General features: G+C 41.1%; 1 protein-coding gene across 5 annotated transcripts in view; it reads left to right on the forward strand.

Annotated features, from left to right (window-relative positions):
• Positions 1–2,141: 2,141 nt before the first annotated feature.
• Positions 2,142–24,945, forward strand: part of sdccag8 (SHH signaling and ciliogenesis regulator sdccag8) — a 53,795-nt gene continuing 30,991 nt past the window's right edge. For 2 of the 5 annotated variants that reach the window (XM_006783641.3, XM_006783642.3), the window contains exons 1-13: positions 4,999–5,192; positions 6,103–6,264; positions 7,346–7,431; positions 7,881–7,979; positions 8,088–8,213; positions 8,649–8,741; positions 8,984–9,048; positions 9,754–9,954; positions 10,100–10,238; positions 10,574–10,726; positions 11,107–11,241; positions 12,159–12,275; positions 13,164–13,306. In XM_006783641.3, the coding sequence (XP_006783704.2) occupies positions 5,126–5,192; positions 6,103–6,264; positions 7,346–7,431; positions 7,881–7,979; positions 8,088–8,213; positions 8,649–8,741; positions 8,984–9,048; positions 9,754–9,954; positions 10,100–10,238; positions 10,574–10,726; positions 11,107–11,241; positions 12,159–12,275; positions 13,164–13,306 (1,586 nt within the window). In that variant the 5' untranslated portion in view covers positions 4,999–5,125. Of the gene's footprint in view, positions 2,166–4,970; positions 5,266–6,102; positions 6,265–7,345; positions 7,432–7,880; positions 7,980–8,087; positions 8,214–8,648; positions 8,742–8,983; positions 9,049–9,753; positions 9,955–10,099; positions 10,239–10,573; positions 10,727–11,106; positions 11,242–12,158; positions 12,276–13,163; positions 13,307–24,945 lie in introns of those variants that run through there. The other 3 variants (XM_006783644.3, XM_035904743.2, XM_006783643.3) reach the window with 3 other exon arrangements.

The following is a 24,945-nucleotide window of genomic DNA, read 5'->3' on the forward strand; positions in this document are numbered from 1 at the left end:
GGAAGCACAAGTTCCTGTGAAGGTTGTGTTAGGAAGGGCATCTGGTGTAAAAGTGCGCAGGTCCGTCCACTGTGGTGACCCATTGTGAATAATGGAGCAGCTGAAAGAAGCTAGAACAATGCAAAAGTTATTGCTTTTTGCTCCCTACACTTCATTAAATACTGTTTCGGTGTTAAATTTATAATTGAGTCAGGGTAAAGCCTCGGGCCTTTAGTTATTATGTTATGATCAGTGAAGGTCCTTATAAAGATAGCTAAATATGGCCTTGTGTGTATGTATATGCCTCAACACACACAGAGAGTGGAGCAGGCGGCAGCCACACAGGGGAAACAGTGGTAAGAGAGTACTTTTAGCCAAAATATGGGAAGTGTTCATCCAAATGATGTCAAACTTGGCATCATACTTAGTCAAGTCCCCAGCAACACACTCACCAAGCTTGAACTGGGTTGGGTAAACAGTTATCAAAATAGGCAAAGAAAAAGAAAAGAGAGACATAATTCTCAAATTATTATTTGTAGCATTACAAATGGGTTTGTTTGGCATTTTTTTCTATTATTTTCTTGTGGCTGGTTAGGAGGGGGCAGGAGAATACAGTATATGAAACACTATAATGTGTTCTAGCCTGCATGCACTTGCATTTGGAGTCTGCTTGTGTTCTCAGATGCTCAACCTTCTTCTTATTGCTTCTCTTTACTAAGCTGGATATTGCTTAACACTGTTTCTGCAGACAAGCACTTGCACTCTGTTAGCACCAAATCCATCTCCAGTGTAGGAAGTATAGTGGGTGCTGCAAAAACATCAGATAAATGACTACTGAGGCCTGGTTTAGATGTGGCAGACTGCACCATTTTCCCATATGCTTAACTGGGTTAGTTTTTTTTCTTCTTCTTTCCGCCTTTGATGTTCTTCTTTCTTTTGTCAGTTATGCAGATTTCCATAAAAGAAGCACAAACAATAAGGTTTTTTCCTTCTGTGCTTTTTTTTCTTTTCTTTTTTGGTCACTATATTCTTGTTTCCAGGTTATTGTAAGGCTTTTGTGCTAAAAAAGAAAAGAAAAGAAAAAAGGGAACCCCCACCCTCACAAAAGAAAACGCAGTTTACTCAGGAGGAGTGGGTCATAGGGTGGGAGGGGGGAATTTGGAGTAAGGGGAGATATGGCAGTTACAGGTGGGGAATTGGCAATACTTATATATGGTAGGGCTGAGGTGACATTTAACAAACGTGGGACTGCAAGGTTTGTGCGTGGGGAGATTGGTAGGCTGATGCGGTTTCCTGGAAATACCCCAACATGCAAACGCTCTTGTAAAACCGTTCTGACAAGCAGGCAAGAAGTGTTTCATTTGAGGTTTCTCATGAGTGTGGTGCAGCAGACCTTTCTATTCATACGCAGTATGAATAAATATAGTGAGGCAAATTTAGCACCTTAGTTGCAGATTACAAATAGCCTATTTTTATTGCCAGACTTCATTGAATAGCTTATCCTGACAGAGAGATGACTTAGGCAAAAAGTATATTAACAAGTTTGCAATTAGGAAAATGTATGCAAGTGCACACACAAATACATAAATCAATCAAAATGTTACATACCAGACCCAGTAAATTCTTAAAATTCTTATTTAGATAAGAACCAACACATGACTAAATGCTATACAGCTCCAGTCTGCTAGGCTTGATTAACCTGTCAAGTTGGTCTGGGGCATAAATGTGTTGTTGTGTACCTTTTAACGCTGCAGCAACAACATTGTCTTCAGTTTAATTAAATTCAGTTTTATTTAAGGCATTATATTTATTAATTTAGGGCTGCATGGTGGTTAGCAGTGTTGCTTCATAGCAAGAACGTCCTGAGTTTGACTCCACCATTTGGCCGAGGCCCTTCTGCTTGGACTGTGCATGTTGTCCCTGTGCGTGCATCGGGTTTCTCTGGGTACTCCGGCTTTCTGCCACATTCCAGAGACACGCAGTTAGTGGGTTAGGTTAACTGGTGATTCTAACTTGCCCACAGGTGTGAACGTGAGTGCAAGTGGTTCTCTGTCTCTCTGTGTTATCTCTGTGTTAGCCCTGCTGTGTCAGTCTGGCGACTTGTCCAGGGTGGACCCTGCCTCTGGGACCAGTGAGACGAGCAGACCAGGGATATGGAACCAGAACCAGAGGCATCTGCTAAAGAGGTGTGAATTTATGTTATTCCGAATAAAGAAAACCACTACGTCAATGGCTATGTGTCTAAAACCTGCAGTGCTAACATAGACAAGCATTCAAATATGTACTTTTTTAATCTATCCACCAGTGGATAGATTAATCTATAAGAAAGCACCACTTTTTTATAAGGTAATCATACCTGTAGAACGAAATCCTAATCCTAATCCTAATCAGCCAAGTAACTTGTAACTACAACTATCCAATATAGATAGTGGAACAAAATGGATACAGTAGCACTCTGTGCGGTAGTGAAAAAGGTGAGTCATTACCAGAACTTCCTTAAAAAGGCAGTGAAAGAGGAGCTTTGGTGCACTTGGAAGTTTGGTGACCTTCTAGTTGTAGCCTCTTTATCAAGCCGATATCAAACTCTCAAATATGTAACCACAAGGATTATACAAGAAAAGTTTTCATCTTGACGTTTGTGGTATTTCGCAAGACTGCAAAACGCCCTGATTTACACAGGAAAAAAACAGCTGCCCAAACTCTGTGTTTAAGCTGTCATCAATAAAGTATGAATGAAAATGTCAAACCAAGATCGCTGCACAATGTCTGTTCATGAATGAATCTGACTCACTGCCTCTTCTTTTGAAAACTGACATGTCGCAAAACTCAAAAGTACAGCAGAAGCTCATTCGACAGGAAGTCATCTGCTGTTGTGCAATAGGAAGAGGGTGTATCCATGGTTACCTTTGTCTGACCCTTTTGTAACAGCAGCAAACAAAAGGCACGCCCATTCACCCGAACAGTATCACATAAACACCCACCAACTGAGGTTTTTTTTTTTTTTTTTTGTTGGCCCATTTAAAACTCTCAAGTACTGTAACATTCCTGGAAACTGAGGCGGGATTCAGATTTGGGTTAGAGAGTGAGGTGAAATACGCAGAACACAGTTTGTTTGACTGATTATTAATGCCATTCTCAGGCTCTTCACATAAACCATTAAAATTATTATTCAAGTAGTATATAAAGTACAATTTGTACATACAACATGAAGTATGATCTAACCCTGTTTATTTGGCATTCATAAGCTGAAAAAAAAACCCACAGATAAGGGAACACTTAAAGTGTTTGCTCATTCATTTGTTAACTATTTAAAAGTAAATTAAAAAGCTACCAATAAAATACCACAGGTGTAAAATTCACAGTATATACAGAGAGATGTCAGTATCAGAATTGTCCTTCATATGAATGTGTTTTGTCCTAACCAGCCTGATTAATGGTAGCTTAAAATAAATGTTTCTAACTGAAAGCTAGATTTGCTCATTCAGATTTCCTCTGTGCTTTCAGCCACATCTCATGACTGTCATTCGTGAACAGACTTAAACACGTTACTGTAAATATTCAAATAAGTTTTGATTACCAGTAAAAATATAAAATAAACACATACTGTTATTAAAATGCTTAATGTGATATAGCTGTGTTACATTTCACCCCCAATTACCTCATACATGACAAATGCAGTAAAGGATATCTAAAAATGATCTCATTTTGGTTTACAGCTATATTAGAGTCCTTCATAAGCTACTTATTTTAATAAAGGAAGTAAAAGTGTTACAGATGTACATCTGTGAAATTTCCACAGTTTCATAACCCAAAGTCCTGTGTTATAAAAGTAATTCTGAGTAATCCAACAGGCGATCTCACAGTTATTAATCTTTCTAATCTAGGCTCTCTAATCCTATCATTGTGTGTAAGTATGTGTATGCTTGTAGGAGTGCTCAACAGTAGGTCACTGGACTGTCTAGATGGCAATGATAAAAGAAGTGAAACCGATGGGCTACAGATCACAGCAAAACACCATGCAGCAGGTCATTAACCTTGCAGTTTCAGGTCTCTTAACTTTCCCTAAGGTGATTTTAGCTGAACAAAATAAACTGCATTTAACTATTTTGGTTGTTTATATTTTCATCTACATCATAGTCTCCACTGCAGCAGTAATTTCCCCCACAGAGATGATTAAACGTTTTATTTTATCACATCTAACAAGGGAGTTGTCTTAACATCACAACATATACTTAGTCAAGTTTATATCTCTTTCTAAAAGAGCAATAAGGGATTCTTGCACTGATAGACAGCTCTAAAATGTTTGCATAACTGAGGCAGTTGTGGTTCAGGAGATAGAGTCGGTCGTCTGTCAACTGGAATATCATATGTGTAAACTGGTTTGAGTCTCGGCCTCCAGTCTACATATTCAGTATCCTGGGCAAGATAGTGAACCCTAAGTTACCCCTGGTGCATCCACTAAATTGCGAGTGTGCCAATGTTGTGTTAAAAGTCCTTAGGTGTAGAAAAAAAGGAACTTATATGAATGTGTGTGAATGAGGCTTCTAGTAAGAAAGTGCTATAAAGATACAAAACCATTTAAAACAAAACTCCCTATAATTACTGAGAAAATACATGAATGGACAATAAGAAATAAAGGTATACTACTTTAAAATATGGAGTATTACTTGTATTTGGTGTTTATAAATACCAAGGAAGGTAGTTTAACATTAAGTGTTGCCTACTGGCGTCGATTAAAACATTTCTGTAATCTCACAACTGGGTTTAGGGAATTAAAAACAAAACAAAACTATAAACGTTTCGTCTTTAAGCGCTCGCATTTGTATCATGACTACAAAAAACAACTACAATTCCCATCAGCTACGTGTGTTTACGGAAGCCTGACCCGTAAGCTAATGGTTGCCTCGTTTTGCTTTTAGGGTACAAGCTGATGTGATTTCTCGCAGGGGCGGTGACGTAAAATCTAAAATTCACTACTTAAAGGGAATTGTTCTCGGGCGATACTGGTTGAGGAACTAAGCACACCTCCATTGGGATTTGACGACCGTTACGTCGTGCTCGCTGTGATGGTTGTTGCTTTGATTGTTGTACGTAGCCTAGCATGTTTCCTTAGTTAACAGTGCGATTTAACGACGATTAAACATCCATGAAACCGACAGACTCGGATGAAGATGAAGCAGAGCACCCGAGCTCCATGCATAAGGAGCTGAGGCGTATGTTAATGTTTTGTCGTGCTACGTTTGCTAACCTGTTTGAATGGGCAGCTCAAGAGACCGTCGTTGGATGGTTAGTTAGCACATAGTAAGATGAAACCGACTTGGTGTCTTAAATTTATGTCGCCAGAGCCCAATAGAGCATTATCTCTAGAGGTATGTTACCGAAAAGAACTATTATTGGTGGAAAACTACAGGTGAAAGGCACATGACTGCCACCTGTTGCTGCTGGGGCACCAGATGAGGACACTTCACACAAGCTGACAATAAAATGAAGCTTCAGATTCTGAATCCAGGCGCTCAAAGTGCAGCTAAAAAGGAGACATTATGATCTCATGTGAACCAGGGAAACTGCCCTTGCTCCCAGTGTACAGAAGTTTAACTACATATTTAATCCCCGAGATTTGTTAGCATGACTCTTTGGGCTGAAAGTATAAGAAGTAAATGTGTAAAATTGCAGAAATCTAAATTTTAATTACTTTAGTGTAGTATGAATGACCATGGAGGATGTCTTTATCAGTATGAAAATGTGTGGAAAATACAATTAAAAGTCCAAGATTTCTGTTCTCCTTCTCCTTTCCAAAGCCATTTAGTGGGCCAGTTTGAAGCCTTTGCTGGGCCGATTCTGGACCCCGGGCCTTATGATTGGCACCATTGCTCTAAAGCTTTCATTTTAGGATGCCTGCCCTAGGCAAAATAAAAGCTTTGCATTATTTGGCTACTGATTGGGTAAAATAAATGGGTGAAATTGAGATTTTACAGCTTAGTTTTTGTGCCACCTGCTTACCTTCGTGAACACAACACTGGTGGTGTATTTGTTTGCTGTATAGACATCTGTGGTTGTCTGTGCATTTCATCAAATAAATGATATACTGTGTTACACTGGCATCTATGTGTATGCTGAATTCAGAGCGGGCCAACCAAAGCATCCAGCATCTGAGCAGTGCTCCGCTGCAGCTGGACCCTGATGGAGATGAGGTGGAGGAGGTCAGAGGTGGTGATGAAGACCATTATACAACCATGGCCGAAGAGGACAAGGCTGCATGGAACCAAAAGTCACAGAGTGAAGCAGGTGACTGATTGAATACATAGAAAGTTGATTCTGTTCACTTGTAAGCATTTCATTGGAAGAAACCTTACACCAATCAAGTAACTTTTTCTGCTGACTGCAGGCTTTCTCAACCTTATAAACAGTATAGTTGCATAATGATGGAAATTGGCGCAACAATGTGCAATGAGCTCAGTCCCGTGATTGTTAATATGCCAACTGTCGTGACCACTGATCAATGAGGAGTGGCTAAAATCATAGCATTGCAAGATTGTGAAAGATGTACTCTTAGGCCTCCTCCAGTGTTAAAAAATGGTCACCTCTCTTTTTACATAACCAAGTGTTCCTCCCAGCCCGGGATGCAAACTTCCTCAACATTGAAAGATTGGGCAGTACCCTGTAGGTATAATTACATGCAGTCTTGGCTTGACAAACTGAATGTTCTGTGTTGTCCCGTCTGCCAGTGGTTGTTTGGGTTCTCTGATCATGTATAATTTACTGCAGTCGTCTTGGCAGCTGCATGTACTGTATTACTGTGTCTGTTCTGGGGCACCCGATCATTGAGGTGGACCACTTTTTGACGGATCATCTTTTGGTGTTTCAAACCACAGAGACATGGTGTTTTGAAAAAAGAAAAATGCATCTCAGCTGTTCTGATACTCCAGAAACATAAGAGATCAGATTGTTTCCTTAGGCAGCAGTTGTCCTTCTTCTCTCCTGGATCGCTCATAGCATTCTTCCCAGCTTTGACTAACCAACCTGTGATAACCACATTTTAATAAGGAGCTCTTTGATGTGACGTTCTTTTGCTTCCCTGGCTGCTGCGTCCGTGGGGATGGTGTTTGCTCTAAAACGACCCGCAATGGTGCTAAATTATGCACTTGTACTGCTTATAAGGCTGGGAAACGTGCAGTCAGCTGAGACCGAAGAAGTTATTTGGACAAGTGATGAAATGTTTCTGATTAGTTGTAAGTCGGTTATGTGATAAAACTCAGCCCTTATAGTGGGGTATCGTGAGATTTCCCCTCTCACAGTCTTTTTACACAAAGTTTAAATAAAGTGTTTATGTGTTTGTGTACATACTTATTTTTTATGTCTTTTGTAGTTAATCAGCTGAAGAGCCTTCTGCTGAAGCAGGGCAGAGAAATTCCCACACCTGTCTCCCCTTCCAAGAAACAGTCTCCATCCAAGGTAGAATGAGAAGTTTTGCATGGTTTAACATTTAAATGCGTTAGATCTGACGAAGGCCTGTTACAGAACTGGTACTCAGATTAGGAGCAATTCTCCATACTTGAATGTACCATGGTTTTATAGTTCACTAAAATGAAAGAAAAAACTAAAAGTAGATGTGAAAACTAAGTGAAATAAACTAAAAATAAACAGGAAAGGCACTTAGTTTTAGTTTTTGTCATTCTAGCAAGCATCAGGAAGCCTTGTAAATTTGTTAAAATTGTCACAGACAAATACGACTCACTTTCTAATAATAAAAAAGTAACATTTAAAAAAAGGGCTAAAAGTGAAATGTGCAAAGCCACTTTGAAAACAAATGAAAGCTAAACTGAAATTAAAACTGACTTCACTTGCCATTCTTCTGTGTTTTGGCTTTTATTTTTTACTCTTCTTTCCCTTTTGCATGGCAGGAGGGGATGTCCAGTTTACCTGCCTTTCAGGATTTGGTTCCTGTATTTCACAAGTCAGAATACATCCAACATCTGGAAGCTGAGGTTAAATTCTGTAAGGTCTGTGTGCACAAATGTACGTGTGTGTGTGTGTGTGTGTGCGTCCTTCATTCCCAGTGTGCTAATGTGAACGGATGTTAATCGGCTTCTCTGTTTGTGTGACTTCAGGAAGAGCTGCAGGGAATGAAACAGCGGATCAGAGTAGTGGTGGTGGAAAATGAGAAGTTACGTTCAGAACTGAAAGCCAAAGCTGTGGATGAATCCCTAAAAGATTACACGATCCGAAACTCCACGGTAATTTGTGCGTGTGTGAAAATCATTGGTTTGATTTTTGTGTTCGTGAAAATGGTAATGCATGTAACAATGAAGGCACGTATAGTACAAACATAATAATGAGAGGAATAAAAAAGACTGAGGTTACCTTATGGCTCTGTCACACTTAAATAAAAATAGGACGGTCATTTCTTTGCTGCTTTGACAACAGCAACTGAGGCTTGAGGCTTGCATTAATCGTAGTCATGCTATAGTCTCCAAAAGCTGTTTTCCTATTATCCTATTATATTGTGACTGTTGCATTAGTCATTTTTCTCTGGACACTTTCAGTAGAGAGACACTAGAATATAAAGTTAACGTAGCCAAGTTTTTATAGTTCAACAGGCTGAATTTAAGCATCATAAAAGCATCTTTCAAATTAAACATTTGGTCACCCGTTCCAATTTTTTTCCTCAGATGAACGAAGTCATCGACAACAGCCACGTAGCCTCCATTCGAGACCACAGTGTGCTACAGAAAGAAGAACACAACACATGGAAAAATGAGCTGGTAGGAAAGGCGAGTCTCTACTGGTTGCCGTTCGGTTCTCGTTTACCTCAGTGTTCATCAGATTTTAATGCACAATGGTCCCAGATTGTATTTTAAGATTTGTCTTTTGCTAATTTCCTCCACTAAAACTTTAACAGTAGAAACATGAATTCTGTTTTTTAGTACATTTATATAGGAAGCTGTTGCAGTATATTTAATTGCATCCAGTTATCCAGTTAGATTCAGATGTTTGTGCTCATCAGGAAAAACTGAAGGTGATCTACCAGGCCCAGATGGAAAGCTTGGAGGCGCAGGTCATCTCTCTCAGGTTAGTTCTTTGCGGCATCAAACGAGCAGAAACTCATCTGGGTCATTCCTTGAAGAAAAGGTCAGTTCCTCCCACTGACGCCCTCAGAGTCTGCAGATTGGTTTTTGTTTAGTCACTTTAGTATTTTTAATGATACCCTGGAAAAAATGTTTATTTTGTACTAAATATTTTCCAAGTTAAAAGTGCAGAGGAGTTGGTTAAAAACAAAATGCTTTTCAAGTTATTGTCTTCTAGTTTTGTTTTTTTTTTTTAGCTCAGTATAAAATGTTCAGGGCTGAGAAAGACATTTATGCTCTATTTAAAACTGCAACCAGATCAAGTGGACACCCACTCAGTGTCACAGTGCAAAACACAAAACGTTTTTGTTCAGCATGAGTTTTTGAATAACTAGCTTTGAGCATTAACATATAGTTTCAATAACCAAACTATTATTTGCTGTCAATGACGCGGTGTCACAGAAACATTCCGACCTGAATTTTATTTATATATCTGGTAATTCACTGGAGAAAAATTTAAAAAGTCCATTTCTTGTAGGCTGGTCAAAATAAGTCATAGCTTACCTACATTTTTATACCAAGCCCATCTCTGATCCCCTCCGATTCAAAACCTTAGTCATTTTTAACTCTAGCAAATGTACCTTATGTCTGTAAAAATCAGTTATCTTTAATTCTTTTTAGAACACTTTTCCTTTTCTGATATTTTCAGAAAGGATCTGTCAGTCAGTCAGAAGGAGTGCGAGGAGGTGAAGCTTCGCCTGAGACACAGGGAGAAGCAGGCTGCAGATGCACTGAAGGCTGATGGAGCTCCTCGTGTGGCAGGATTGTGCCTGAAGTGTGCACAGCACGAAGCTGTGTTGGCTGGGACTCACACAAACCTGCATGTCCAGGCTATTGACAGGCTCACAAAGTCAGTGGTAACAAATGCTTCCTGCAGAATCAATCAGAAGTTAGCAGCAGCATACTGACTGCGTAAACCATAGCATTAGTTTCGAATTAGTTAAGTGTACCATCCAGATTCTGCTTTTAATTCCTTTTTGTCTGATTTTTCTCAGAGAACGTGATGAGTTGCTGGTGGCTCTGCGTGCTGTGAGGACGAGTCAGCAAGAGACACAACAGAGGGAGTGGTCAGCCTGTCTCCAGGTCAAACAGGCTGTGGAGATGGCAGAGGAAGCAAACCTGCAGAAAGCTAGGGTCAGAGAAGCATCCACACACACAACTTTCCAGCTGACCGCCATCTTTGCTTAATACAGTTAATATTTAGAATGCATTGCATTTGTTAATGCTCAGATTTACCTATTTATAAGCTACACACACTGTATACATATACAAGCTTATGGGAATACCACTATCATCATACGTCCACTAGAGGGTGCTCAAACATTGCCAGTAACTTGAAATTAGGGACATATTCAGCTTTCATATGTTCTTCAACCTCAGCGTTGACTCACAACATCATTTTTTGTTTTCTTTGTTCTAGTACAGCTGATTATTACTCTGTTAACCCTTCTGTTTTTGCACACATGCAGGTGGAGGTGCAGTGCGAGCAGTTGTCCAGGGAGCTGGCTCGACAGAGAGAACAGCTTGACCGAGATGCACACGGTTTGCAGCAGAGACTGGCTGAGGCCAGAGAGGAGGGCCGAGCAGAGGCCCGCAAACAAAAAGAGGAGCTGGCGAATATAGTTAGTCTTACTTTTCATGTACATGATTATTAGTCACAGAATTGGGAAATTCACAGAAGAAGTGGATTACAGAAGAATGACTCCGTTCATTTGCCTGTAAAATACTGTAAATAACTATATTAACAAACAAATTTGAAAAAATACTCTTTTAATGAAACATTAAGTAGTAAAAAGTAGGAAATTGAATCATTGCTGTTTGCTTTTGCAGTAGCTATTGTATATTTCTTGTACTTAGAGTTTATGTCTGTTATGTTTTGTAATGATACCCTAAAAAATTTCATAAAGTGCAAGTGTTTGTATTTGTAGGACATTTTACTTGAGTTCTGAGTGACGCTGCAGTGAAATGGGCGCTGAAATGGTGTACTGTGTTCGTCTGTCAGGTGTCTGGCCTTTCCCAGCGTGTCGCTGAGTTGGAAGGACAGCTAGACAGAGCTCTCAGAGACAAGAGTTCACTGACCAGTCAGCTGGAGGACACTCTCCGCACACTTACCAGCCGGGAACAAGAAAACACAAAGGTATCGGAGTCTGTTTGCGCAAGAAAACATTGAGTCAGTATGTCTTCTCATTTTTTATTGATGGCATGATGAGCATTTCAAATAAGCATGAGCCAGGCTTTGTCTTTAGAAGTATGGGATTGAAAAAGCAAAAAGCTCTTTTGTTGTTGTTTAAAAAAGTAGAACTATTAATTTTAAGGACCCACATGCTTCACTATCTGCTTGCATTTAATTTCTAAATCCACTGGATGGCAGCAAAAGATAATCTATTCCAACTTTATATTCAGTTTTTGAACACGTAAATGCAAGAGCATATTTTTCTTTCATTAATATTTGTATTTATTTTGAACAATTCACGAACACAAACAAAAACAAAAAGAAACCAAGTGAATCGAAAGAAAAAGCGAACGGCAATCTGCTCCTCTCAATCAACACATGGCAACCCACAGGCTGAAAGAGACTTCAGAAAAAGACAAACAAAGTGTGTGAGTTCACACAAAATTCCACAAAATTCAACCCTCAGATCATTTTACAAATCTTAAAAAAATAAAACTTAGTTTACAACAAACAGCCAGATTCAAATCTTTCTAATAATTCAAAGAGATTCTCAAAACTTTTCAAATGCGTCTTATTTGTGTTTGTTTCTTAATCCTTCTAGGGGAGGATTAGAGATTAAACATCACAGGGCTTTTATATTTTTGGTGAAAGACTGAATTAGTAGGTGCTTTTAGGGATGATGAAATGTGAAACTAGTCAAATACACGAGTGTAAAAACATTGAGCCTGGGAACAAGACAGTCTGATGATTTCGATGGGTGATTTTCAAAGTAAGGACACGATAGGATATAAAAAGAAAATCAATAAATGAGGAAGCATTGAATGTGACATACTTGTTAATTAAAAGACCACCTTTGTTTAATGAGGACTATTCATCTATAGGTATGTGTGGATCTGAGATATCAGCTCAGCCAGGCTACGCTGAAGAAACAGGAAGCAGAACGAGAGCTCAGAGAGCTCAATGCCAAGACCAGCAGACAGATGGAAAAGGCAGCACAGGTATGTGCCGATGTATTGATTAGTTAGGATTTATTTGATATTTGTTTAAGTCGGCTACTGACCCAGTATTTTGTAGAGTCGATTGTTTCATAAATAGTCTTTATTTTTCTTTTTTTGAGGGTCTCCAATGAAGCATAGCAAGCAAAATGAGTATTAAAACTCAAATTTTCCAAATTATTCTCAGGTTATTTGCACAAGCATCAATTATCCAAACTGTTAAAGGAACAGTTCACACCAAAATCAAATTTGCATACTTTTCCTTCAGCCTTTAGTGATATTAAGCGATAGAGATTGTTTTGGTGTGAACTTTTCCTCTGTAGAAATGACTGCCTTCTTTTGAATATAATACAGCTAAATGACATTTTCCTTGTGGTGCTCAAAGCCCCACGGTATTGGCATTAACGTCTCTTTACAAAAGTCATGACCTGGCTACTAAAAGAAAGCTGACAGACGCATCACTCTACATGAGGAAGTATTGGTAGGAGTTTGGGATAACTCTGTCATGATTCCTAGAAATATATTTTATCTTTTAAGTGTATTTCATGTGCTTTGAGCACCACAAGGCAAATGCCATTGAGAAGGCAGACATTTCTACACACCTCAAAAACTGGACAAGATGCACCAAAACAATCTATATGACTAAATGGCATTAAAGGTTCTGATTGATTTTTAGGTGAACTGTCCCTTTAAATTTAAATAATGAATGCAGGATATTCTGTGTTTCCATTTAGAGGTTCAGAAGATCAAACCTGACGTCTTTTTTTTGTCCTGCTCAGTTTCTACATGTTATTGTAACCAGGCTTTAATGTTTCGTTCATCTGAGGGCACAGGGTGGGTTGTTGTGAAAGATTTCCTCACCTCCTCTCTTCTTCCATCTCTGCGGGACAGGAAGTGGAAAGGCTGAGCTCAGAGCTGGTTGGCTGTCGGCAGCATCTGGAGGCGGTCCAAAAGGATGGGAGCCAATGGCAGGCCGAAGCCCTGAGCCTAGCAGAACAGCTGGCAAATGCCCAGCGCCAACTGCACCTCACCAGGTAGTACCTAATCCTATTATACATGCCACCACACTCACACACACACAGTGCTCCCCTCTGTCCAGCTCCTGCCCAGCTCAGCCCAGTCCAGTCCAGTTCAGATCAGCACACCAACTGTACCGCACCAGGTAACAGCTAATCCTATTATACAAACCACACACACATAAACACACATGCACGCCGCTGTGCCATGGTCCCGATACCAACTGGACCTCACTAGGTCACCTCTAATCCTGTTAAGCATGCCACAACATAATGCAACACAACACACACACACACACACACACACTGCCCACTCTGTGCCACCAGGCCAGTGCCCAGCCCAGCAACAGCTCCAACAGAGCCAAAATGGCGCATGAGCCTTTCTTCTGTCCCTGGCGCACACACACACACACACACACACACACACACAACAGTGCGGCTGATGGTCACTGGACAGCCTGGCCTCAGTGCCACCTGCCAGTGCCCTGCACCCGTCCTCACAACGGGCACTACCGGCACCCCTCCATTATCTTTCTATCTATTTTTGCACCATTCTGTCCTGTTTTTTCCAGTATCTCTATATCAAGACCTCTGATATTCTTTATGATTTCATCCCACCTATTTGGGCATAGATTCATATTTACTGCCACCTGCTCTTTTGTCCTTAGCTGGCCTTTTTGTCTCCTCTTTAATTGATACGAATCTCCCCTGTAACGTTATCCTATCGTCGTCCTCCCTTTGACGTTATTCTTTCTTTCCTTTCTTACTACGGTCTTGTCTGTTTCTTCCCTCTGTCCCTCCTGTCATCCTCTGGCTGCTTTTCCCTTCCACACCATTCACCGCCAAGGCCACGCCAGCCAATGCCAGCCGCTCAGGGCACTCTCTCACCCCCGCTGCCCACAGCCGAGGTGTTTGAGATGGGCACAGATGTGGCGGCGGTGTCCCGTGGTGCTGGAGGCTGCGGGATGCAAGTTTGTGCAATCTAAGTGTGTATATGTGTGTCTGGTTTAAGTGTGTGTGTCCACTGCTGCTTCTGGCTCTGATCTGTGTTTAAGTGTGTTTGTCTGTCAGCTGGCCAGCATTTACACACTGGTTTCATGACTGGCTGCTGTGTGTGTGTTTTTTGTTTTCTTTTAAAAAGATGATGTAATGAGCGTGTGTGCGTGCGTGCACATGTGTGTGCATTTTGCAGCCAGCTGTGGAGAATGACATGCATATTAATGTGGCTACATGATGACTTTGACCTGTACTAGAGGAGCTACTGGACGAAACCATTTTACTGCCATGTGTGCGCCTGTATGTGCATGAGAGAGTTTATAGTTTTATCTGTCCTCAGTTGCATACTAGATGTTTGACAGCTGTTGACTTGGCTAAGCATGTAGCCATTCAGATTCAATTTTGGTCATTAGCAGTGAAAACCACTTCTGATGGAGATTTAATATGGCTGTGTCTTTTTTTTAAACAGTTTTAGATGAGAAGAAGTCTTAATTTTTTGCACACAGTAACACCTTTAGTCACATTTAAAGGCAAAAAAGTATAAGAGTATAAAAATGATTAATACCCATAAGCGCCCCTGGTTTTAAGCTTGGATGGTTCCATAATAGTGCGGTGGTTTGCACATTTTTCTGACAGCTGAAAGATTCCTGGTTTGACGCTGAAAGGAGGCACAATGAAACCTGTGGAGCTACCTGCTATGACGACTCTCCCGTGAATAAGGCATCAGCTGAAAGTTGCTTTTTATAGCAGCTGGCTGACAGTTGATTTCCACTTCTGCCGTAAATCTTTGTTGATTCTACAATGTAACCAATGCAATGTGTTTATCATCTTGTGGTTGTGGCTCAGTGTTTTAAGTGCTACCCAAAAATCCTGGGAGATTTCCCCCCTTTTTTGTACATTCCCACTCCCAATAGTTTGGCAGTCTCCCCTCAAGAATTTGACCACATCTGTGAGTACTAATATTAAGGCTATGATTGTAATTTCTCATGTTTAGATGATAATTATTATTCTTTCTCTGATTCATTCAGAAACTGCAGTGAAAAATAGGTAGAAACACAGGTTAAGGCATAGTTTAAATTGTAGTTTTTCAGATGTTTCTGCAGCTACAATTTCCTAACACAGAGGTATCAATCCACCACGAGTTGTTGTGCTGTTACAGTAAATGTTGAACACCGTTTGACTGTACAGACAAAAGGTTTGTCCGTCTGAGATGCACTTTAAAGCAGTTTCAACTCATAACTTTTGATATTTGGTTAATCATTACTCTGAGCTCTGAAGGAAAAAGTCTGCCGAGGACACACAGAAAGCTGTCCAGCAGGCCTGTTTCCAAAAAGCAGTTTTCTTAGGAGCGTGGAAAGTCTTAGCATCCATACATGGATATGGGATCTCTGTTGATTTAACTGCTTTAGAGAATGGTATATTTCACTCACATCTTAAAGATTCAGCATTCAGATTTGGGATGTAAACATTCACAAGAATTTTAATACATTTCTGGCTTTTTAGGAAGTTATTCTTTGACAAACACTTTTCTCATCCTCAATATGATGACTTTCTATCTCATCTAAAATCTCAAACTAAATGCTGTCCCCAGTTCTAGCCCTAACCTTGAGCCAGTTTTAAACTAAACATTAAAACCAAGTCTTAGCGGTGCAATGGCTCTGCACAAAAATGTATCCATGCAAAGATGGTAGCATACATGCATCGTACACACCTGTTGAAGTTTGGTCAAAGCCTTTGTCCCTCCTCAGCACTGCATTATGTTTCTTTTTTCTTTTCCCCCCCCTTTTACTTGTCATGTCCTCATCGCTTTTTTCTTTTGCCATTCCAAAAGGAAACAAATAAACCTCAAGCGATTGTGTCTCTCTGCTCTTTCACTAGCTCTGTGTCATTCTCTTTCTGTCCATCTGTGGGCCTTCAGGGGTTATGCAGAGCTACATGTATTTCATTCATAGTCATGCCCTCTGCTGTTGTTCACTACAGAGCCATCCAAGAGTCTTTGTAGCTTTACTGGGCTGTGTTTTTGTCGCTGTGTGTGTGTGTGTTGTTGGAGAGTAAGAGGAGAGGGTGAGATTCACGGTAGCAAGGCTGGAAGGCATTTCTATGGCCAGCCTTCGAAGGCAGCTCTTTGATTTTTCTCTTTGCAACTTGCTCACTCCTCTCTTTCATTCGGTCCACCTCTCGTGGCGCAAATGATCACAGCTCGCCTTCAAACAGGGGGGACATGAAGCGAGGACAGCTTCTGTTTGATTTCTGATAGCCCTACCTTCCTTCCTGATAAACACATACATATAATATGGACACACACACTCACACACATATTTGTTTGTACAACGGCATCTTTGCAAACGTGCACGCCGATATTCACATCAGTCTAACCCACATGCCTGTACACAAAGACGCAAACACACGCGCTCACACACAGATGCAAGCACGCATCCGGGGGTCCCATGGCGGCTGGTGCGCTGCGCTGTGCTCCAGGATTGGATCATCAGCCAGCTGTGAGTTGGACAGCCCAGGATCTGTCCTAATCCCCGCCACTCTGTTCACATCGCCTCACATGCGCACACACACTCTCCAGTCCCGGCCCCAACCCAGCAGAGGGCTTTACTAAGTTTGTTTTGTTTGTTTGCTCCTGCCTTTCTTCACTTTCTTTCTTTTCTTCTTTCCATGTCTCCATCCGGCCTCATCTCTCCCCGTGTTGTGATCACACATCCCAAAGGCCATAGTGAAAACTGCCCAGCATAACTTCTCTTTCAACACACGCCAGATAGGACTGAGATGTGTGTTTGCATGCGTTAGTGTATCCATGGTTAGTTGAGACCTGTGGGCCTGCATTGTGTTTGAGCCGAGATGAATGTCTGAGGCTCCAGATCTTCCACCGGTTTTGTTATCCCCATGAAATCAAGCATCCATGTTCATTAGGGTGCTTGCTTAGAGCTGTAGATGGACCTGGAGCTTCAAACTGCTTCTGTGAATAAGTTTACTTGCGCTCAGTTTTTCCACCTAAAACCTCTGAGTGCGGAATCTTCAGCCAGGAAATATCTGAACATGCTGGTCCATATAATCTGTGCCTGTATGTGACAAACACCTGAAGAACGAGTTTTCAGTTGAAATTGTCCTGGCAGCAAATTTGTCGAGGAGGCTGAATAAACCCCTTATGAGAAAATCTGCAGTGATGATTATCTGTGAATATCTGGTTAAAAATCCTATCAGCAAATGTTCATCTTTATGCATTTGGGGTCACAGTTTCCAAAGGTTGATACTGGATAATGCAGAGCGGGCTGTGAGATGAGGAAGGTCTTTTGGGTTTGGATCAGCGTGTCCTCATCTGTTCTTTGGCAGTTGTGCTAAGTGCACCCACTGCAGCAGTATTGCATGCAAACAGTCCTATTTGAAAGAGTCAAATGCTTATGACCCAGGAGGCCACAGTTTGCCTTCCATTAGGACCTTTGTGCTTGGCGCTATGTCTTGTCTTCTCTTAAACTTGCTCCTTCATTTGCTTGTGAGGTTTAGGCCCTTAAAAAGTATTAGATTAGGATTAGCTAGAAAAATTGGTTTGGGTTAAAACATCCCTCTTCAAAATGATGATAAAATTATGCTTATCCCACAAGTCAAGGGATAAGCATGCAGGTGGAATTGAGAACTAAGTTTTGTACAGTTAGGTCCATATATATTGGGACACTGATGCAAGTTTAGTTTGGTTTTTTTGTTTGATAAAACATATTACAATTATAGTTATATAATGTGCATGGATATAATGTGTAGACTCTAAGCTTTCATTTGAGGGTGTCCACATTCAAATTGGATGGAGGGTTTAGGAGTTTCAGCTTCTTAACCTGTGCCACCTTAAAGAGAACAAAGGTAATAGGACAATTGACTCAAAGGCTGTTTCATGGGCACGTGTGGGCAATTCGTTCATTATGTCATTTTAAATGGAGCAGATAAAAAGCCTGTAGTTGATTTCAAGTGTGGTGCTTGCATGTGGAAGAGTTTGCTGTGAACAGACAACGTGCGGTCAAAGAAGCTTTCCATGCAGGTGAACAAGCCATTCTTAAACTAGGAAAACAAAACAAGAAAAACATCAGAGAAATTCCTACAATATTAGGAGTGGCAGAATCTACAGTTTAGTACATCCTGAGAAAGAAAGCAAGCACTGGTGAAAACAAAAAGACCTGGGTGTCCATGGAAGACAACAGTGGTGGATGATCGCAGAATCATTTCCATGGTGAAGAGAAACCCCCAGCCAAGTGAACGACGCTCTCCAGGAAGTAGTCGTATTAAAGTCTACCATAAAGAGAAGACTGCATGAAAGTAAATACAGAGGATTCACTGCAAGGTGCAAGCCACTCATAAGTCTTCATAATAGAAAAGCTAGATTGGAAAAACATCTAATAAAACTGAACACAGTTTTCAGATCAACCTCTACCAGAATAATGACAAGAAAAAACTATGGAGAAGGTGTGGAACAGCTCATGATCCAAAGCATACCACATCATCTGTAACACACGGCGGAGGCAGTGCGATGGGTTTGGTGTGTATGGCTGCCAGTGGCACTGGGACACTAGTGTTTATTGATGATGTGACACAGGACAGAAGCAGCTGAGTGAATTCGGAGGTGTTCAGAGACATACTGTCTGCTCAAATCCTAATACAGATGGATGATGACCCAAAACATACAGCCAAAGCAATCCAGGAGTTTATTAAGGCAAGTAAGTGGATTATTCTTGAATGGCCAAGTCAGTCACCTGGTCTTAACCCAACTGAGCATGCATTTCATTTGCTGAAGACTAAACTTAGGCCCACAAACAAACAGCAACTGAAAGCTGCTGCAGTAAAGGTCTTTGTGTTCAACCCACTGAATCAAAGCTGAAAGTCAACTGCATCTGAGTTTTCATTTAAATTTTTTTGTGGTAATGTACAGAACCAAAATTAGAAAAAAGGTTGTCTCTGTCCAGATTAGAGATGGACCGATCCGATATTACGTATCGGTATCGGTCCGATACTGACCTAAATTACTGGATCGGATATCGGAGAGAAATAAAAAATGTAATCCGATCCATTAAATATCACAAAAGCAGCTCACAAAACATGGCATAACTCGGCTCATAACCGTAGCACGTCGAAGCAGTATGCGTCACGCGATAGAGCGGCTGTGGCGTGTGTTGTGGAAGTTTTCCATTAAATAAAGCCTGCAGACGAGCGGTAGCTAACATTCTTTAATCCAAACACACAAAGAACAGAAAACCAAGTTGGTGGAGAGCCTGCATGACCGCGGGGCAGACAGTCAGCAGAGTCTCCCTGAGCCTAGCATGGCTCTCAGTTAAATACCTTCTTCACGAACAAAAGGCAGTACTCAGCTGTTTCACACCTTAAGGTTCACACTCCCTTGCTACCTCCCAGAGTCCTGGAAGAGACAAAAGACTCTTCTTGTGGAGTTGTCTGCTTCCCCCAACTTTCTTACTACACCCCCACAATTTGTCTTAATGTATGAGTGTGGAACATGTTTAAATCCAGTGGCACCAAGGCATTGTACAATAAAATAATGTGATTAATACATAAATAAAAGAAATTCCTATACACGTGCAAGACCTGTCAGCGGTCTGGTTGAGCAATTGGAGCCTCGCTACCAAACCGGCATTTTATCTCCGAGGAAGTGATCCCAGAGAGAAGTAAAGCAAGTGTGTAAGTTCATCTCTGAATGTTTGTAAAGCATTCCCACGTTAAGCTTAACAACCGATATATGGAGCGACTGCCTCTTCTCTCCCCCTCCCTCTCCTGCTGCTACTTAAATCATGAAACTGATTAATGATCAGCTGATCGGCTTTTCTGTCGCGAGTCCATCTCTCTTGTTTGTTTATCGCTCACTTCGCGCCAGAAAGAGGAAACCAGCGGCTGAACAACAGCTTGATAATCTGTTGTTAGAATTTATTTAATATTACTTTCTACACCAGGATCCTTTTCTACGCAGCTGACGGCTGGTAACTGTGCAGGGGCGGATCTAGCAAAGTTTAGCCAGGGGGGCCGATAGGCATGAAGAGGGAAAAGGGGGACACAAAGACATACTTTTCTTTCTTATTCTCATTTAAAATATCTAGCTTTTAATAAATAATTATCTGAATCTTACACCCAAAGTTTTAATCTGATGTAAAATCTATAGAAGTCCATTACTGTATATAGTAACTATTAAGTCTAATATACCCTAGTAAGCTATAGTACTTCTTCCTTTGGGAAGGTACCATCTGTGCAGTCTGCAAATCTGTTGAAGAAAGATGTTGAATCTATTAAATTATTCTTGAAAAATAATTGATTTCTGTGCATTTTTTTTCACCCTGCATCAAATTAAAGTTGATTACGTCAATTAAGCATCATGCGGTGGAGGGTGGTTCCCTATTTTTTTTTTTTTTTTGTTGCTGGGAGTTTGCAACCCTATTAGTTAGGTTGCTTACTCTTTAAAATACCAGAATAGGGAGGATGGAGTAGGTTTAAGTTTATTAGATTTATTAGTATTGCTGAACTATGAAATATTTTGGGTGCATTGTATTTTTTGCATACAGGTATAACAGAATAGCTTTAGTGTTTGTTTGTTTTTAAACCTGAATATGAACTTATACAAAATGCAGCAAGATATTTAAAAAACAGTTTTATTGATTAAAAAACACACTATATCGGATTCATATCGATATCGGCTGATATCCAAATTTATGGTATTGGTATCCGACATAAAAAAGTGGTATTGTGCCATCTAGTCCAGATATTTATGAACCTAACTATGTAAGCCATGAGACTGAAGCTTCTGTTGGCACTTTACACAAAGCCTTAGGTTTGGAAATAATCTTATTAAGAGGCCTTGGAAAAACACTTCCATTAGTGGGGGCTATACAGAGGTGCATATTCACTGTTCACTGATGTATTCAGAGCATATCCAACAGCGAGGTGAAGACACCATTGTTGATCTGCCATGTATTCTTGCTTTAACCAACAAATAGTTGCAGTAAATAGAAAAGATTTGGTAGACTTTGTACTGCACGAACTAACATCTTTCCTGCCTTTTGGCATCACTTTATATTTTCACAAATAGAAAGAAAAGTGAAAGGGCTGATTAATATTTTCTGATTGTGTAGATGTTTATTGAAGTCTTTCTTGTATTTCTTGTAGCTATGTTATGCATGCCATCACTGCATTGCTTTCTGCAGAAAACTTATATATATTTGGTACTAGACCAGGTCTGGTTAGGGCATAAGAGATGATGTATTAGAGATGCAAAAATGTGAGACATTTAAGGCACTTGTGAAATGATGGAATGCACCAAATTGGTAGTGTGGGAAATACAAAAGCAACCATATAGGCCGGGCAAAGAGAGAAGCATACATTCTGTGTTTTAAGGCCACAGTCTCCTTTCTGTGACCCTGAAATCAGAAGATGGGTGCAAAGAGACACAGAGCGAGAGGGTTAGGCAGACAAAACTCTGGACCAACCGCTGTGACTCTTATACATGAAGTTCCCCAAACTCTATTAAACACGTCACGCTGCTGCGTTCCCTCTGTACCTCTACCTCGTTCTATTTTTTTCTCCCCTCTGTTGTACATCGTGATAGCAAGGTCTGGAAAGGCGGTGAACAGAACTGTGTGTGTGTGTGTGCGAGGGCGGAGAAGTGTAAATGAGGAAGGTGAGGCAGCAGATGCCGCGTCCCGCCAGAGGCTCGCTTTGAGCAGCGAGTGAAATCTGGGCGCGACAAAACTGCTGCAAACCAACTCGGCGGGAGGCCCTTGTCCAATCACGGCCCGGAATAAAAGGGCCGGGGCGCCACGCGGGCTGCAGTCGCTCAGGAGAGGCGGGGGCCATAATGAACCTTCAAGCGCTGCCAGCGAGCACACACACACACACACACACACACACCACTTGAGCACAGCATCGCTCTTTCTACCTGGCATTAAGAGTGTCTAACCACTGTCACCACGAACATGAATGCACTCTGCCTCTAAGGCAACTGTGTGCATGTATTCTTGTGTGTGCGCACATGCTTGGAGTATTCTTGTTTCGTGAACTGTATTGACTTGTTTGCGAGCGCGCAATTAGACGAGCGTGCGTGCACGTCTGTGTGTGAATGTTATGTGTTGATACCTTTGGGCTACACCTGTGTCTGTGAAGTTTGATGTGTGTGTCTCTGTGTGACAGCAGCAGTGCAGTGCCAGGTATGAGACTCGCTGTGTGTTTCTGTGTGTGTGTGTTTGTGTGTGTGTGTGCTTGTCTGGTCGGCGGCCATGTTGTTGGGTAGCAGATGGCACCATGGTTGGCAGGGGAGGGGCTGCTTAGCACAACTAATCAGACAGTTACGGATAGGGCAGCTGGGAGGGCCGTCGGCCAGCCGTGTGTGCGTGTGTGTGTTTGTGTGTGTACCACAGAGTGCCATGATGTTGACAGTGGTGGGCCCGTTGGCCCGGTGACGAGACCTTGCCGTGTTCTTCTCTCCTCGCTGTCGGAGTGCCCTCTCTGCCATCGTGCCTCCTCGCCTCTCTCTCTTGCACTCTTCCTGCCTCTCTCGCTCAATCTGTTGAGACCTACTTGTTTGTGTCTTCGTTTTAGCTTTTTTAACTGTCTCCTTTGATCTTCCTGTCACTGCTGTATTTCTTTGGTTAACTGTTCAAAGGTTATGTTAATTTGCCATGAAACAGTTGTTAAAATACTAGCAAATTTATACTGAAACCATTTTTGTACAGTTTTAATGAAATTGGCACTATACGTATGAAAATGTGACCCCTTGAGCAGGAACATGTCTGTTATGTTGATGTATATTGACTTTATGAAGTAGGTCAGTGTCTGAATGCCTTTTGAAATCATGCATAAAGTCCCTAACATATTTCGTTTTCACCCTTGATCTTAATAAATGTATCTTCTTTCTATATTGGTGGTTCTTATGCTCTGCTTATGAGTCTTTTCCCTTTATTCTACCTGAGTGTGGATAACATTAAAGGAAATTTACCAGACTTGAGGCATCTGACTATCAGGTAATAGATCTAAGATGGTTCTTAGAACAGCATTACTACTGCATTAGTACATATGACTTTATGGCTTTGGCCTTATCAGGTATTCCCTGATCCCTTAAACATGTGTTTCATGTGCTGAGATTGTATTCTGCTGTGATTTTATACGATTAAATACTATTATTTTCATCATGCATGTAAGTTTCAAACAGTTTTCCAGTTAGGTGCAAGTGTGGATAGTTTATGTGGGGAAAGTACAGTAGTTTGAGCATTACAGAATTGCAATACAGAGAGAATTCATTCTTGTTAGGTTCTCAGCCAATGCACGCATTTCTCACTAGTATTCGCAACCTAAGTATTATATATAAACATGTTATATGTTATGGCTGATAACTGATAATGTGCTGCCATGGTATACTGTCCTTCTCACTCTTAACTCAGGAGCTTATTTATGTCTTTCGCAGTTAAAATGTTGATGCTATAAATTCACCAGAGAATATTCACACTCATTACTGTAAGTATGAAGATTGTTAAGCAGGACTGTAATCTATCCATCCGGCGAGGCTGAGAATGGATAGAAAAGACAGATCGCTGACTGTGAGACCTCAGGCAAGATGGAGGCAAATCTGTCGGCTACAACTGTTGCCACCCCAGCCAAGTGTGCCCTGGGACACTGGCCTACATACACACACTACTGCTAGAGGACAAAACGAAAGGGAGTACCATCCCCGTGCCATCCATCCACCATCCACCCTTCACCTCATTCTGTACTCATCTTTTGCATATCTTTGTAAATGGGTATGGTGAGAGGGGTTTACCGGTAGCTCTATACGTTTTAGAGGATTGTGCTGAAGATCCAGTGCAGGTCGATTTTGAAATCTGTGTTTAAAAGTGTGTGTTGTTTTTGTGTGACCGTGTCATCTGTTCAACTTTTGTGCCTTTGCACACCCCTGCTGTGAGGGTGGCAGGATCAGTGGCGCTACCCAGTGCCCACTACCCAGTAGGCACAGCTTTCATCCAACATGACAGAACCTCTCTCTGCCTGCCCCCCCCATTTCTCTTTTACCTCTCTCATTCTCTTTTACCTGATTGATCTATCCTTTTGTCGTTTCATCCTCTCTTTTTTCCTGCATAGCTGCTTTTTGTTCAGTTTTTTTCCCCTTCTTTTGCCTTCGTTCCATCAGCTTCTCTCTGTTACCCTGGGTGGACACAGCAGTGCCAACCGGTGCCACATAGGTAGTGGGCCAGTGCTGCCCTCAGCAGATTGTACTGGGAGTTGATCACAAAGAGCAGTAAGGAACAGATGGATGAAAGATAAGATTGGTGGCAGCTAAGTGGAGATGGAAGATACAGCAGGACAAATACTGAAAGGGAAGAGTCAGACAGCATAGAAAAGCAATAATAATTATATACTGGGAGAAGACAGAAGGATCTACTCCTACAAGCTAGATCTGAGAGATCAAATCAGGCAAAGCTGATAAAAACCCAAAACAAAATAAGAAATCTGATCAGTGTGGCCCATGAAGGAGTGCTGTCCACTTTGGTGTCTATACATGACACCAGCAGCAGAACTAGCAGAAAAAACATGAAGAAGGACGATTTCTCCCCTTCCTGAGGTAATATAAAAAATTGCATTATTTGACCACTTTGGCCACTGCAGTGAGTGAAAAAGCTTTTTTC

The sequence above is a fragment of the Neolamprologus brichardi genome, chromosome 13 (genome assembly GCF_056152115.1).
Source record: "Neolamprologus brichardi isolate AB-2024 chromosome 13, ASM5615211v1, whole genome shotgun sequence".
In the NCBI taxonomy this organism is placed as follows: domain Eukaryota; kingdom Metazoa; phylum Chordata; class Actinopteri; order Cichliformes; family Cichlidae; genus Neolamprologus; species Neolamprologus brichardi.